Source organism: Anoplopoma fimbria, chromosome 24, assembly GCF_027596085.1.
Source record: "Anoplopoma fimbria isolate UVic2021 breed Golden Eagle Sablefish chromosome 24, Afim_UVic_2022, whole genome shotgun sequence".
NCBI lineage: Eukaryota > Metazoa > Chordata > Actinopteri > Perciformes > Anoplopomatidae > Anoplopoma > Anoplopoma fimbria.
The window spans coordinates 24,056,129-24,074,065 of NC_072472.1; the positions used below are offsets into that span (position 1 = coordinate 24,056,129).

General features: G+C 41.7%; 1 protein-coding gene across 1 annotated transcript in view; it reads right to left on the reverse strand.

Moving 5' to 3' along the window:
- Window positions 1-5,906: 5,906 nt before the first annotated feature.
- Window positions 5,907-17,937, reverse strand: part of LOC129113425 (vacuole membrane protein 1-like) — a 52,418-nt gene continuing 40,387 nt past the window's right edge. Inside the window, exons 11-12 of the mRNA XM_054625700.1 lie at window positions 7,956-8,058; window positions 5,907-6,792 (exon numbers count right to left, since the gene is read on the reverse strand). Of these exons, the coding sequence (XP_054481675.1) occupies window positions 6,649-6,792; window positions 7,956-8,058 (247 nt within the window). The 3' untranslated portion in view covers window positions 5,907-6,648. The remainder of the gene's footprint in view (window positions 6,793-7,955; window positions 8,059-17,937) is intronic.

Here is a 17,937-nt window from a genome sequence, read left to right on the forward strand (position 1 = left end):
CGGAGGTTGAAAGCTGTCAGCATCTCGATGTGTTTGTTTCTTTTTCTTGAATGCATACGCCTGTTGTTTACTGCGGGACAAAGACTTGAATGTTCTTCATGTGGGCAATAAGTACAAATAACTTCAGAAAACAGTACCTTATCTGTTTTTTCATGATGCTAAATTGCCCTGTAAGTTATACTTAACTGTAAAAATGGCAGGTGTTATCCTTTAACTAAACAGCAGCATGTAATTGACACAAATTATCACAATAGACAGTGAGATGTTAAAGCTAGATATTTAATATAAGTAGTCCCTGTAAGCCCTGAATACATGTACTTGTTGTGCAAAGGGCCAGTAGTCTCATGGGCTCAGCCATAATATATCTATCATATTACTGACGTGTATACAACTGACTTGTATACACTGTGCTGGATTTTTCATAGTAAAATAGCCTTTTTCGCATTGGTTTCTTAACTAGGGTTTGGAATAACAGAATGAGCTTAAAAAGTGAAAGGTAATTTTAAAGATGTCTAGCTGAAATGTTCGCATTTTTTACTGATTGGATTGAAAAATAAAGTCAAACTCTGATTACAGAGTAATAATAAAAAATCCTGTTAGTGTGTGAATATGTCTGCAGAGTCCTGTCTCCTCTTATCGAAGTTCCACTTTTTAGTATTTAAAGGACGTTTGTTCTGTGAAGGTTAAGGACCGACATAGTGATTATCACAGATGCTGCGAGTGTGTGACTTATTTAGGGGGGCTCAGGTGAGGTCAACGGTGCAAAAGTCCTCTGGTGGAATATCACTGCAGAAAAGCCAGTCCAGAAGAGCTGGGAGCACAGTGTGTTTGTTGTGTAGTCTGGCGTGGATGGGTCTGGTTTTGTTTGCTCTTTGTGGTTGTTTGGAGCACGTTGATGGGCACGCTGCATACAACCGCGCTGCATGCGGTAAACAGGCCTCATGCAGAGTATGTGGACAAGACTAAAATTAGCTCTGATTGCACTGCCATAAAGGCTGAGCGCTTGAGTTGTTAATAGTAATGTCATACGTTTCTGATGCTGGTATATAGACACAGAGGATATGTGTGTCTGATAGATTTCTGTCCACATTTTGTTCAACAACACATCAAAATGTTTAGTCTAAAAATACGTTATTTTTTCTATGGTTCTGATGGACTTGAACAAATAAGAATGCACCAATCTGAGACAGCATATCACCTAATTCTTGAAAAGAAAGCAAGTATGCATAATTCCCAAAATGTCATCAAATCAAGGCATTCTAAACGTCTCCGCTGCACCTACCTTTGTCCAAATATGCATCTTTTCCGGTTGAAGTGTTGCCTAATTTCAATCTTCAAGCGAAATTGCACACCACACATTCACAGAATTGGCATGCTTGGAAGGCCGTGTGAGACATTCCTGAGTGATATTTCTGAGATGGCATCATGACTCATAAACCTGCATTGACATGTAAAGCTGTACTTTAGTTGCAGTCAGCGCCTGAGGATAAATTCTGCTGCAGAGGAAAGTCCATACCGTTGGATTTCAAGCATTCCAAAGGTTTACTCAGTGACGTCCTCTGACATCAAAAGGTTGTTTCTGACACTGTGTGTGTGTATGTGTTGGACTGCTAGGTATATTGCTAGAATTTTACGTCCACTCTACTCTCAGGCATGCTGTCGCTATAGTCCTACTACAGCCGTCACACCCCCGTGTTATTTACGACACACCTGAATGATGCATCTCATGGGACACAAAATATGGAAGAAATGGAGAAGCATGACAAGTCATATATGCAGGTCTATAACTCCCCTGCCTTGCTAAGACATGTAGCCACATAAAGCTCATTTGTGAGTGTTGCACATTCCAAATGATGATTTGTTTGGGACGACAAAAAGTCAGTGATATTTTTCTCGGAAAGTTACTTCCTAAAACAAAAACAATTGATTTATGTAGTTGTTGTAGAATTCTTCAACAATAAACACACAACGCGTTTTGGATCTTAACTCTTTGAGAAAGGCGGAAGAGCTACAGATGTGTGTGTGTTTCGTTGAAGTGCCCTGGCATTGCCACCTGGCACCAGCCATTAGGCTGTCTGCCATGTTGGCACTGTGTGGGAAGGAACAGCAGATGCTCCTGCCTAACTATGCTCTGTTAAAATACCCACACTTAATTAGTTCAACACAGTGCAGGGAGATGCGTTTTGTTGCGTCAAATTCAATCTGAGAAATAGTACTTTGTTACAGTTAGTTTTACTGATATATTTAAATCATTGTAAGTCTCACAGCAACAGAGGCCAGCCGAGTGCCTGCTGATAAGTTTAGTTAGAAACTCAATCTTTCTGAATTGACCTAGGGATCTCATTCAAATGAGAGCAATAATGTGTCTCCTTTAAGATGGAGTGAATTATGAACAGCCTGAAGTTGCTGATAAGCTTGTTTGATCTTGGCATGCCGAAGCCACAATAAAGGAAACAAAGGCTTTTGGAGCTGGGGCTTTACGGTAACCAGTTATGTGTGTGTGTGTGCGCGCGCTCATATAAACGTGTGTGTGGAAAGATATCCACACACATAAAGCTGACATGGATTTATTTTTATATGCCCATCATTTTACTGTTTTATTCTGTTAGACTTTTCTATTATTTTTGCAAGTGAACTACAATTTACTTTACAACAGTTGGATACTACATATCAAACTGTGTGATACAGTAAACCGTAAGTTTCCTTTGGTAAGCATCTTCCTTTGTGCCTGCTCACTCCACTGTGGTCCGGTATCACCCCCTGACTGCTACTTACAAAAACAAAGGAGCTTAATGTGATTTTGAATAAAAAAAAAAGGATAGGGGAAAAAATCCACTTGGTCAGCATAATTTAATGAGACAGAGTGTGAAAGGAACTAAGTGGATAACCAAATGCAGAATGGGCTTGTGGGTGGTGGATGAAGTCAGTGATATTTCAGCATCCCTCGGTGGTTAGGGAGGGGGGTGGAGTGTGAGTGACAGTAAGGGAGGTGGTGTGTGTGTACGTGGGGGGGGGTTAATGTGCGAGAAATTTAACCAGCGCCAACGGATTCATCTGTAGTCTATGTACAGCATATGGAAAGATCAGAGAGAGAAAGAGAGGAAGGACAAAAGCAGAGTCATTACTTGAACATCAGTCCCCCCGCCTGTTTGGACAGGCAGGATTTGCATGTTGGGTTTTCAGCCAGAGCCCCGAGGCAGGGTGGGGCGGGGTGCGGTGGTTGGAAAAAGTCGTCTTCATGGTGCTCAGGGTGTGGCTGCTCTGGGAACAGGGCTTCTCCCGACAGGTGTTTCTTAGCACAAGACACCACTGACCCAAGGACAAAAAAAATCACACAGTAAACCCAAACACCACTTTTTACTTCATAACCACAGAGACCTTATCCAAGGTCGAAAATACCTGGATTATATTATCATAACATCATTTTTTTAAACTGTGTAGTGTGTAAAGTATGACATATTTTAAAGGATTTATCTATGAATTTGTGCAAATGTGTGTGAAACAACACTTACAATTTCTTTCATGACAAGTTCCCAAAATTTAAATCAAATTAAATGTTAAATATAAGAAGCTTTTTTTAAGTGGTAGAATAATTTTGCAACAATGTTTCACATTATTATTATTTATTAATGCTAATACACTATCTAGTTTATGGTAATGGTGTTGCTTATATTTGTCACAAGAGCATAAGTGAAGCTATAGTAATGGTTTAACATGGAATCTGAAATGGAGATGATGTCAGTGTGGAGAGAGCAAATCAGTAATGTGATAACCATTTGGATGTGAAACATTAGACGGGGAAATCGGAGTTGTGATGGACTCAGTATCCTTCTTGACCCTCTTTCTCGGCTGACATGTGAGATTCTTTGGAGACCTGAGGGTCAACACCGGCTCCGTGTGGTCAAGACTTATCACATAATGAACAGAACACCAATCCTCTTTTAACAGACTTTATTTATCGTGAAAGCACATGAGAAAACACTACACACATACCTTTAAAATAACCCAGGTACAAATGTATTAGGCAAGAAATAGAGGCACTAACACATCGAAACATAAACAGAATTTCTAGACAAACATACGCACACACACATTCAGACAGTCATGCCAAAAGGGGGCTCCCTTATGGAACAGGACATCCTGAAACTGCCAAGAAAAACACTTTCTAAGCCAGTGAGCCATTCCAGTGTTATCCAATGATTTTGCTTTTATGACCAGGAAAAAGTTTGACCCTTTTGCTCTGTTTTAGAAAAAAAAAAAAAAAAAATCTAAAATAAAACTGAAGCTTTGCGGCAAAAGTATCCGCTGGTCAAGCAATCATTTTCAGCTTTGTATAATTACCAATTTGTGGCCCTTAGAAAAACATCCCCTCAAGAGAGTTGTTCCAATAAAATGCAGCCTCCTACAAAAAAGTGCGTATTGAGCAACAGAAGAAAGTTCTCAGTCAAAGAGAAGAGGGAAGTGTGAAAGGGAAGGGGAGAGCTGGCTGAGCACTGCGTGTACCATACCTAAATCTGGGTGTCACAATGTGTTGTGTTGCAATAAGGTGTGTACTGTCTGGATTCTCTGGAAATTCAAGAGAACTGAGCCAACTCACACACACACGTACGCATATACAGAAGTACACTATTGACATCACTACATCTGCATTTGCAAACATGCGAAAACTTGGTTCCCCACATAAAACCACATAAAAACCCTCACAGACGTCAGCATGTAGGAAATAAACAATAGGCCCCCATGTTTCTGACGTTTCACAAGCGGTTGGGAAGTGGCATCGCAGCACACACCTCTAAAATGGGAACTGATGCTAAGTGAGACAAAGACAATAACAGAAGGAGGACAAAACAGGATGCTGGTCTGATGAAAGAGCCCGAAATGTCAGACAGCCTACAGACTGTTGTCGCCTTGCAATCTTAACAGCCAACACCAGTCTGATAAGCTATCTGACAGGCCGAGAGTGACGGACATGCCTGGGACATACGCATGTACAGAGACGACAACAATGGAAAAAGGAAAAAAAAAAAAAAAAAAAAGATTCCAAATCCGACTTACCATGACGAAGAAACGAGGAGATGTAAATGTTCTGACTAGAGCTGGTGTAGAGCACAGGGTTCAGCCCGCTCAACAGTGCCCCTCTGTTTTGAATCTACTCGAGTGATTCGTCTCCTGGCTCTGTGACTGGGGCAGTGCAACGAGTTCATTCGAAGGTTCAGCTGAGGTAACGGCACAGACGCTTTTCACTGTGCGCTTGAGGGTTCTTTTTTTTCTCTCTCCCTCCCTCCCTCTCCCTCTCCCTCTCTCTCTCTCTCCTGCTTGCTTTAGCGCCCACTGTGCTCAGTCCAGCGTAGCACAGCAGCGGTACAGAGAGGGAGAAGAAAATAGCACATTTCTCTGGCAATTATGAAAATATACCGAGAACCAGCTGACGTTATCCACTGAGCAAAAAAAAATGAACACTGATCATATAAAATGCAGAGAGACAGCTTGTGTAATGTTAAACATGAGCTTGGCGTCCTCATCTGAGGTAAAAGGATTTTAAAAAAAAGAAGCTAAATGGACAAGTGAAGACAAAGAAAAATACTTACCATGACACAGCTTGTCTCTTAGTTAAAGGAGCAGCAACTGTCTGCTATACTAAGACTTCCAGGCGGTCCTAGTCTATTAGTGGAGCCAATATGCCTAAATCCATAAAAGATAAAAGGGAGAGCAACAAATGTGGCAGCCACGCAAACCCAACCTACTATCTCCCTCTCGCTCCCCGTCTCACACACAGGCACGCGCACACACAGCCTTAGATCTGATTCAATATATGGCTGCATCTGGTAAAGTAGCCCTGGGCTGACTCATGTGCTCTCTTCCTGGAAGCAGAACAATAAGGGCAGACAAAGGAAACAGCAGGGGGATTCACGGCCGATTTATCATTTCTCATCCAAAAGTACATTGATGAACTTCACTGCACACACAAAAGAAGTGGTCATCTAAAACACCGCGATCAGTTTGAAACATCATTAACATCTCTACAACATCTGACTTAGAACTCTACAATACGTAGAAATGAGATGGCTCCGAAGTGGACAGTCATTTACATGTCTTATCTTACCTCTCAAACAACTCTACAGTACAGTAATAAATACAGAATGTCTTCATTATAAACAAAATAATATAGATAATAAATAATTAGGTTATTGAACAAATAACTCACTTCACAATCAAAAGTAACAATCCTAGCTTATTCAAATAAAGTGAATTCAAGTGACTCTTCTAGTGGAACAAACAGCAGCTTAAGGCCTCACTGAGGGGAGTTACGGCCAGCAGCTTCTTCTCATGTGCTCAGGAGCTGATGAAAGCACCAACATGAAAGTTCAAACAACACAACAGCTCACTCACACGCATCCCAACAGGCACCTACCTTGCAGAGAAAAATTGCGGAAATTACTACCAAATGCAAAGCCTTCAAAAGCAAGTCAATGGAAGTCCAAGTTCAACTTAAACATGTTGCTACAATAACAAGAGGGAAACCAGATGCAGGCTGATATTTTTCTTCAGATAATAAGCGTGTTATCGGCCAGAATTGAGAGCTAAAATGAGTAAGGGATCGGTGGGAGCTTCTGAAGTTGATCGTTGGCTGTGATTGCTATCTGGCCTTCACTCCGTTTTGCCCTCCGAGTACTTGTCCTGCTGCTTGCGCTTGCTGTAGCTCTGGGCCATGGAGTTGACAATGGAGCAGACAAAGAAGCATACCATGATGACCACAACCTTCTCAAAGAGCCACGGCAGCCAGCTCTCCTCCTGCCAGGAACCACAGTAAGAACAGAGAGAGAGAGAGAGCTCGGTCAGTAAGTTGAGGGCCCCCCCTTCACCCCACACCCTGCTCTCCCCTCTGCTCCTGATGCTGTAGGCTAGGTGGGGATCCAGCTCCATGTGCAGGACAGATAGAGATCAGGGGTAATAAAACACGCGGCAGCCCCCACCGTCCTCCCTCCTAACGCCCCCACTGACCCCAGCCTTCAGCCTGCCTCCACCAAGTTAAATTGCCTCGCTTCTCTCCTGTAACTGCAGGAGGCTCAAGTTACAAGAAAAGAGGAACATTGTTCTAGAAATGCCTTAATCTGTCCTTGTGCAACTCAAAGTTTATCCTTTTTTTTTCTTGCGCTTTAAAGGAGAAAAATTGTTTTCAATGAATCACTTCGAGAAAGAGGGAGTGAGAAATATAGAGGAGGAGGGGGAAAAGATTTGAAAAGAGAAAAAGGCTACAGCTACAACTGGCTCTTTTTGTTCTAGACAGGGGGTTTTGATGGATTGTCACTGGCGAAGCGGGGCCCCCGCCCCGGTCTACAGTCAGTGCTGGGTTCAGGCGGGGCATCGAGTGCAAGTGTGTGAGTGTGACACATTGGGGAGTGACCACACTCACACACACACTCCCGATTGGTAAGATGGAGCATGAGTCAGCACGCCCCGTGCTACAGTAGTACAGTTCAATACATCCAGTGGAGCCAGACCCCACACTGGCCCCTCTCCTCCTCCCCTCTCTCTCCTCCCTCCCCTCCAGCCCGCCCAGTGCAGCGCTATCCTACTCTGTCATTCTGGCCCTAAACAAGCCTCTGTAATCTACTGTATCACTACAGATTATAGTAAAGTCTATAACATTAACATTTATCTTATAAATATGAAATTAGGGTTTTTAAAAAAATGAAACTGATAAAAGATGTTTGATCTGAAAGCAAATGGTACAGGTAAAACAGAATTGTGTTTGTGAGAGAAAATAGGTCAGAGATATAAAGGGAGGCTTAGATAAAGAGAAGAGAGCAAAGAAAAAAAAGTGGAGGGAGAAGGAGTGAAAGAGGCAAAAGTAAGGGGGCTGCATTCTTGTCTTGGCGCGCTCACATGAATGAATAGAGGCTGTGAGCTGGGGGCTGTGAGCTGGGGGCTGGGGGCCAGGCCCCTGTACTTACAGTTGGGATCCCCTCTCCAGCGTGATGGTGCAGCTTGGCCTTCTGGGCCTCCAAGTACTCCCTGAAGGGCTTCTGCAGTGCCGCACCCAGCAGTGGAACAGATCTGCCTCAACCAACAGAGAGAGAGATAGAGAGAGGGGGGGAGGAAAAGGAGGGAAGGAAGAAGAGAGAAAGAGAGAGGAGGGGGAGGCATGGGGGGGGGAGAAGGGAAGGGGGCGCAAATCACGTCACGTCATTGTTACTCACCAGCCCAAGGGCAGCAACAAAGGGAGGCATGCTGTCCTATGTCCTGTACAGTGTCGGTCTCCCCTGCTTCCTCTCTCCGAGAAGAGAGGAAGACGGGGAGAGCAACGAGTACGATCCCTTCACCGCTCATCCCCACAAACACATAAACACACACACACACACACAGAAATAATCAAGTACAGCCTGTACCACAGCTTTAGAAAACAGTGCTGCTGAAAAACAAAAGTAAAAAGAAAATTAAAACAAAAATGGAATAAATAAAAGTTGACTGGTCCTCGTACAGCAGCAGTAGTCACCCACATTCTCCGGCTCCGTTCTCATCTCCTCTCTCTCTCTCTCTCTCACACACACACATACTCGGCTTCCTCTCTCTCTCACTCCCGCACACACACACAGCGGTGAACTCGTTCAACTCCCCTGCAGTGCCTCCTCTGCCGCTGCAGAGAGGAGAAATGAATGACTTCTCAGAACTCTCACATTTATCACAGGCGGTAAGAACTGGTTTCAGCCAATTAATGAGGAAGTGAGTCGTACCCGAGCTGTGTCATCACTGGCTGCGATCTAGGGGGGATGGCCCACAGAGGGAGGACGGCCCATATTAGGAAAACCCTTTACAAGATTTAGCCACCAACTACAAGCATACTACTGACACCCCCCCCCCACACACGAGAATGCCCTAGAATAGCGAATCAGTGGCCCATCCCTAGGCTGGAGTTAGTGATTAATCACTAAACAAATACACACTAAAGACCTTTATTTATTCTCTGTTGTGGCTATACACAGTCCATTACTTCCTCTGTGCTATTGTTTCAAAACTTTCCTTATGTTCCACCAGTAAGTCTTTTGTTCATGTTGGGGAGGCATCATCAAAGATTTTAGGGTAGGTTTGCGTGGGCAGTCATGTCACATACGGTTGAGTTTATGGCTGATAACTTTCACTGAGGGAGGCAAGTCATTTCCGTCCCTCCCCACCTCCACACACACACACACACAATGTTATGGTGAGAAAAAAAACAGATTGAGTTAAATGATTGAGTTTATAACAAGGAAGCCTTTTAGTAATGATTAACTTCATACCAGGTAATAGATATCCTACATGTGACTGGGCAAAGCAGACAGGAAGTCCAACAGATGGATCACGCTTTAAATTACACAATAGAAAATGGTAAGGACACACGGTATCAAAAATCAAGCTAGGTTTTTTTTTTTGGAGGGAAACAAAGCCTCTCCTATTACCATCCCCCATGTCACAAAATCCCTAACATCTACACAAACAGAAACTTACCAAACTCATTAAAAAATATATCACCTGTATGAAAAGCCTAATATGACTGTGCACAAGAAATACAAAGATCAGAAAACAGAGGGGAAATACACTAGTTCAGTAGATAAAAGTAAACAGGCAAGGACAAAGAGTGAGCGAAACAGTTTTTAGAAATGGCGGGCGAATCATCTCCTACACGATGAGCAATACTGAGTCATGAGCCTGGGCAAATCCACCAACAAAGAAGCTCCAAGCTAGCAGTCTAAAACACGTTTTAATGCCTCACAGTCAGGACCGTCTCTGGGTCTTGCCATTAAAAATCTGATGATTTTCTGCTTTTTGGGAAGATATTTTCACTTTCTGCAGAGGGTGCTTTGAAAGTTGTTGGATTTAAGTGTTTGTGTGTTCATGATTTGCCACCAGTGAGTACCAGTGCTAAACATCTTCTTATTTTTTTTTTTAAAGAACTTCAGAAGATTTTTCTTAGTCTTGAGATAAAAATTCACTTCTAACTGGAATTAAATGAGAGTTTTGTGTAACTTGTGCATGAATTAAATATATGTAATACATAGTATGATGATGTACAGTAACTCTAGTAAAACTTGAATTTAATGTTAAGTAAAAGTTTGGAAATTTTAAAAAGTATTTTCGGGGTTCTTTCTAAATTGAGTCGAGTCGAGGGAGAGAAAAGCTAGAAGCTGAAATTTACAACAGCCTTAAGATGTAATTTAGCAAACAATTAGCCTGAACTATTTACTCTGCAGCTCCTGAGCAAGCATTAGAAACTGGTTTGTTAAAATCCTGTACTTTAAATGAGAGTAAAAGAAAATCCCTCACTTGTATCTTTTTTTCTATGTGAGGCTCTAAAAGACTGTGGCCTCTAGAAAAAGGGAAATAAAACAGTTTGAACAAAACTATTTACAGCTCTTTTAAAAAGCAGAAAGTCTGATATTTTCACTGATCTTTACTGATCCTTAGAAGCTTTGGACAAATTTCTGTTGTAACTCGAAAGAGTAATTTATAACAAAGAATGATCATATCTGAATTATAGTGAGCATAATTTGGAAAACAAATACATTTATATATTGAAGTAGGCAAGCCGAAGAACATGCATATCAGATCAAATAACTTAGTTCTAAATTAAAATGAACTAAAATAAAGCTCATGGCTTTTGATTGTATTTAATCAGTTGAAACAGCTGTGACATATGTGCCTAAAATTACATTCAATTTATAGTTTTTGTCTTTGAACGTTTTTTTCGCATCATTTATAAAGGTAGTTAAGGACAGACATTCACTATGAATTGTCACATGAATCAATGCTGTACATTAATTAAAATAATAAATCAACATGAATAGTAATTATATGTATTTCGTAGGAGAATACTTGTTTTAGGATCTGTATTCAAAGATATAAATGGACATAACAAATTTATTGCAAACTATAAAAAACATTGCAGTTGATCCACAGAGTTATTTAAAATGTGCCTCTTCTTCTAAAGAGAAAGAATATGTGATAGTTTAAAAAGTCTTAAAATGTAGGTGGTTTTATAACTATAAAACCCTGCATGTGTGTATCCTATCAAACTTTACAACACTTGTTTTCCAATTGACTGAATTACTTCCAGAAGTTGTGCAAAATCCTCAGCTTTACATGCCTGGGTTACAAAAATTATTCCCAGTAAATATATCTGGCATATTATCAACACCATAGCTGGATTTTATATACCTGCACATAACAGGAACCATAAGCAGTGTGTGTTAAAACATTTTTTTTTATCAATATCAAATTTTGTTACATGTAGAGTTGAAGATATTAAGAGCAAATGATTGTATGACTGTATGAAACATAGCAGTCAAAAGTAAATCAATAAAGACATGTAATCACGTCAAATAGAAACTAAAATAATAAGTTATAAAAGAGGTATTTAAAAATTGAACAAATATAAAATGTAACATAAAAGACTATACTGTATGCAGCTCAAACAGCTTAATTTTATGTAAATGCAGGTATAAGACTGTAGTTAAAAACAAAACAGAAAATAGACATAAAAGTGACATTTTCCGGCCGTCCATACAAACTTTCTTAAGTGTGTGCCAACAAAGTATGCAAAATGTTGAGAGGGGGAATACCAATTCATCCAAGAATAAATTCAAAGTGACCCAAGTTCTTCTTTTTCTTTTTGAATGAACAGCTCTCACTCAGAAACGACAGCACAACCATCCTACAATATCACCAAACTGATCAATTTTCCATTTTTCAAAGTCACTCTCAATGTGGTCACACAGACAAAAAACGATTAATAATTTGCATCAGTGTGTTTGGTGAAATTCAACAACGCAGCCCATTAGAGGACTTTACAATCAAAGTTTATTTTAGATTAGAGCATCAAACAAGAGAGACACTAATTGCATTATGTGACCAGCTATTCTGTGTTTGTAAGGAGAACAAGATCTGTTGCTATCACAACACACACAAACACAGTTTAAAGTATGATTATTTAAACAGTACCAAAATCATTTGAATAATATAGACCAAATCATTTTAAATTTGAAAAGGTAAGGTGTTATTGAAGATTTGTGAGACCTGCAACCTCTACAGCTTCCCTTTCTAGTCAACACAAAAGGGCTCATCACATCTGTCTGCTAAAGAATTCAAAATAGAATATGAAAAAAATATTTACTACATAAAGGACATCTTGACACTTACAGGTGACAAACAGCCTGTTTCTTAAAAATAGTCACATGAGTTTTTCTAACAAGAAAAAGTAACACATAGAGTATTTGTATCTTTTGGAGTACAATGCCTGCAGGGCTGCAGGTTAAAAAGGTACAAAACGGCATCCTCTGCTCCAGATTTCCATTTTAAAAAATTGCAATTAGGTACCAAAAGCTACACAAAAGCTACACATCTGGTTTCACGATAGATGGAAACTGCCTTAAGTACAAAAAAGTCATATACCCTTCACCTGCAAAAAAACAGCACTGAAACGTTCCAGAAACCAAGCTCCATCTGCTCGTTAACCAAGAAAAGATGCTATCTTGATCAATAATCAGGAAAGAATGACGGGGAGATACGCTTTAGCTAAACAAGGAGATATGGAGGGAAAACCCAACATCTTTCACCTTCCTGCAGAAATTTTATTTCTGTGAAGGGTTTATTTGTGAGGGCCAAGATAGCCTCTAATTCTTTAATGAACTATCACTTCCTGCTGCTGTTCACAGTGTGGAGCGTGTTTAGGTTCTGTGTTCGTTTTGTGAAAACTAAATTCCACAGGGCATGAGTCAGAGACGACCTCTGACCTGTCTGCCCCTTCTAAAGGCTGCCACCTCCAATGGCACTTCAACACACACACTCATAAAAGTCACAATTGCTTGTTCTTTATGCTAATGATATCCCAAAAATGTGGACACACAACCATATTCACACACGTGCCCTGACTTCCTAAGGGGATGATAGAGAACAAGGGCTCACATGACAGCCAAATCCAAGCCCGGTCCAACTGGTTACGACACCATCACAACAACTGGCTTAGGCAATCACTAGTGTTACCCAATGTTCCACAGGGCCACAGTTCACACCTAACACAACAGCACAGACGCTGCAAGACACACACGCACACTGTGGTTAGGCAGCGGTCTGACCCGAGGTACTGAAACTCTGACCTCTACACCATCTCTGTGCAAAACACTGACGTTCCGACTCATTCCCTTTTATCATCTCATAGTTTGATAAGTTACTACTGCCCCAATTTGATTTTATTAAGTGTTAGAATAAATAAATAATAGAATTATGGGAGGAGGGTGTTTTGCTTTCTTGTGAGGCAAATTGTGATTCACGTGAAAATGCTGTAAGGTAATATCTGTGTGTGTGTGTGTGTGTGTGTGTGTGTGTGTGTGTGTGTGTGTGTGTGTGTGTGTGTGTGTGTGTGTGTGTGTGTTTTGTGTGTGTGTGTTTTTTCCTCCTCCAGTTCAACCGGGCTTTTTCCCAGTGACTTCACCACTAAAGCATGGAGCCCACTCCTGGACGGAGATCCCCTGCCCAGTGTGTTTATCACATCCCTGCTCCACAGCCATCTGTGTCAGCCAGCACACACACATGCACACACATGTGCACAAGCTCGGACACATGCTATCCTCTCCGGTGCCCGCAGTGCTGCCAGGAAATCAGGGGGCACCAATTATAGAAGTCTATTATTCCTCTCACTTCCCAGACAGCCACATAAAACAGCCCTCCAACCCCTATGACCCCCCCCCCCCCCCATGTTCAGGTCTGCATGCCCACACAGGCTCTCCTGGTCTGGGTGTGGAGGTGGGGTTGCTGGGTCACTGTGTAACCAGGCCTGGACCCTTCCAATGGAGAGAAAGGGCTGTTCAATATGAGTCAGATATCATTGGAGACACATCCAGAAAAGTCATACTGCTGGTTGTAGAGCGGCAGAGACAGGCAGCCTTAAAATAGAGGAGGAGGTGGAAGAACAGAAGAAGAGGGGGTGTAGGGCATCGCTGATACTCCTGTGTCTCCATCCATCCTGTGATGTCATGGTTGGAGGAATGGCGGCTGTGTGGGATCTATGGTGACATTGTTTCCTATGGGACAACGTCTAGCCCTCTTTTCAAAAGGACACCTAATGACCCGGTGATAACCACACCCACTGTATTCTTACTTAAATTTACACTTTCTATTAGTCGCAAATGGGAAACTTTGCAGCAAGTCAGAAAACTGAAACAGACAAGAGGGTTTAAATGAACACATTACGACATGCTAAATAAATGTGAAGGGCTGAAACACACCAAGAATCAAGGTCACGGGGTGGAAGATGAATGGCCATTGAAATAAATGAGAACTTGAGACGGTTTAAAGTATGACTGTCCTGTGGACTACATGCATGTATGTCACTAATCCAACGCAGCAGGCTAGCCAGTGAGCACAAAGGTGTGTGTAAGGGACTTTTTCAGTATACAGTACACTGTGGGACTGTATGCAGTCTGTGTGGTTCATATACACCGTGACATGCTGCTCAGACAACCACATAGGTTACAACCTACAAAAGCCACAAAGCTGTATATCATCCGCTTCAAGACTGTATGTTCTGCTCTATAAGTGGCTGCTTTACAAAACAGCAAGGAAGTATTCGGCGTTAAGACAGGCAGCAAGGTCAATTCAATCTGTTTTTTTGCAACAAAGTTTGTAAATCACAAAAGGAAAAAAAATTGTCAAATTGCCAAAAGTGATTTTAGCGTTCTGATTAAGTTTCTGATCAGTTGCACATATAGTATAGCCATGCATTTGAGTTTACATGCTGCAGAGTTTGTGGTTTGCAGTCACCGAGTGCAGACAAGTTCCTGATGTCTGTGTGACAGAATGCTACAGAATGTCTTCTGGAACAACAACTGAACAAAAAGCTAAATACTACATTATTTCCCAATTAAACTGATATACTGTGTGAACGTGATATAAGATCCCATAGCGGTCTCGTCTTAACATTCAGTCAAAGTAATGAATTGTGTTCAGAGTGGTGAATCTTTGAAGTTGGACACAAAATAAAATAATAAGCAAATGATTTATGCGTCTGTGATAAAACAAATAAAACACAAACTCCTCATAATCAAGATTTATGGCTGCCCTGGTTTTCGGGCTGATCCACCAGCAACAATACCGAGCATATTTACCCTCCTTAATATCTCTCCTCCCTCTCAAATAATCAGGGACAACATGTCTGTTTTGACTGAGGTGTGGTGGAGGCAGGGCCGGGGGGGTAGTGGGGTCCGGGGCGGTCGCCCGGCTGGCCTCTGAGTCAGGTCCTGTCTGGGATGACTCCTCTCTCACACAACACAGACGAAGACACACATACTTGTGACAACTGGTGAAATCACAGCACACATTACAAGTTTATGGGATTCACAAAACAATACACTTCAGTAGATGATGCTGATTAAGAGCTTTTTTCAGTTTTGTGTTCCCCCTGATAAATGAGCTGCTCTAAAAATGAATCAATGGCGTACTGTTTCCTAAAACAAAATACAGGCCAGTTGCCATCCTGTTGAATAAAAACTTTAGTGATTTAATCGCCTTGGCCTGAGCATGTGTAGGAATGATTTGATGAGTGTGAGACTGGGACCCAAAACAAATGAATCAGGGATGAATAGAGCAGGAAGTCCTGGGACACACACTGTGCCCGAGAGGCACATAATATGACACCGGGCTGGAACACATATCTGACCTCTCCCTCTTTTTGTGTCTTTCTTTCTCTCACTCACACAAACAGACACATTTACACACTTACTCATCAAAGGTACAATTATATTCAGATCTTTGTTCGCCCCCTTTCAGTCCCTCATTGTGCTATTACCTGCAGACACAGGCCCACAGCACACAATCCGAACCATAAGTCTTCTTGAGCGATTGATATTATTCTAAATGGCTGTGGTAAGACCTTTGGCTCGGAGTCAAACATCTCTCTGACTGTTACTGCCTCTGTATTTCTGTCAGAGCTTGTGGGCCAAGGTAATCAGACTGGAAGTGGGTGAGATGAGAAAATGGACGCCCCGCCGGGCCTCGCATTAAACTTAACGACGCTGTATAAAAAGAGAGAGTCGGGCCGCGACCTGCAGCTCCATCCCTCACTCCCACTGTCTTGCCATGTTTGCCTCTGATCCCATCATCCCAAGTGAGGCGTCAGACTGTTTGAGGAGAGAAGGGCAGGCTATGGAAGGACTGATCAATGCCATCTTTGTCTGGGCGCTTCTCAGGTGACCAGAGCACCCGGTGACTAATAGCATCGAAAAATACTCCCTTTCTGGCATATTGGGTTAATGGGAAGACGTTGCTCATATTGCTCAGGGAGGGCTATTTATAGTATTAGTCATGTGACACAGTTGTGAATAGTTAAAAAAATACCCACACATTCTTCTACATCACCACATGTAAAATAAATGTATATTTGTACTGTATATTTCATTGAATGGATAATATTAATTGATCCAAGGAAATTCTTCGCCTCCAATTTGTGCATTTTGCTCCACATAGACTTATATGGTGACATAGAGAACATAAAAAAATCCCTCCCTGCTTTCAACTCCTACAAGACGACGCGCGTCAGTTACCTTCAACCCAGACAACCCCACATTCAGCATGAAACCACACAAACCTAGTTTCTATATGAGCTAAGGGTGTGTGTTCAAGATGGGTGAAATTCAGTGGAAACTCGCATTAACAGACTTTTCTCCCCTAACTCTAGTTCTTATACACGCACAGAAATAACTGAACAACTGTGAAAACCCAGAATAGCTTGCATGGTTCTCAGCAATTTCACTTCTCCAGTAAATGAACTATTTGACAGTTAACGTCCAGAAGAATATGTTGTGACCTCCACATTAGTAAGAAACAGGAACAAAAGAAGGTAATGGATTTTGTTAAAGGACAGTTTCATTATTTTTTACAGTCTGTCAGGTGCCCATTTTGAAATTGAAACAGGTTATGCTTGCTGTAATAATCCCTCGTTTGAGGCTTCTACAAATCCAATGTATAACTTCCAAAATGTGTCTTTTTAGTACAAATTCACTGATACAAAGATCCAAAGCAAAAAAAGGAACCAGAACAAACAGTATAAATGATGCTTACTCCAATAACAACCTTAGAGCACCTAGTTAGGGTATACTATCACAGCTAAACAACTGAGTCTTTACTCTCATTATAATATTATAAAAGAACAATTCAAGTTCCAGTGAGATCCGGTGGGCGACTCATAGAACCCCCGACTGCCCTTCCTTGACCTGTGACTCTCCTCTGGCCTCCCACCGAGCAGGCCTGCCTGCTGTGGTCCTCGAATGCCGACAGCCTTGTGTGGCAGGAACAGCCATCTGCGGGCCCATTGTGCTGGTAATGGACTCTCGCCTTAGAGATGGACTGGCATGGAAATGGATGCATTCTCATGGAGACGTGCGACGGTTTCTACTGGATAATCTTTTCAGGTCTCATCTCTTCCTCTCTGCATCTCAATGGCTTTCTCCCCAAGAGCCCGACAGTGATAGGCCTCCCTTGACACATGAGTCTGAGGGATTTGTCAAGCTCAATACAGGACACATACAGTGGCTAACTCAATCAAGATGATGGATTATTGAGAACAGTCATTTTAAGTGTAAAGCCAGAAGATCAGATATAATAGGATTAAACTGTAATGGTGTCCTTCTTGTTGTCTCTGCTCCTCTCTTCTCATTTTATTTCTTTTCCACATTCTCACAAACATTATCACCTCACACGTTGTCTTACCCAGACAGAATATAAAAAACTAAACTCAATCCCACCACTGTCACCAATGACCCAGTGTAAACACACTGGACTCCTGCAGACAACTATTTTTCCCTCTTCATGTATCATCACATATGGTGGCTGAAAAAGCAGCATGAATCAGAGTTAGCAATTCCGCCTAAACAAGGCGACTCACAACAAATCAAACTAGGGGACTTGAGG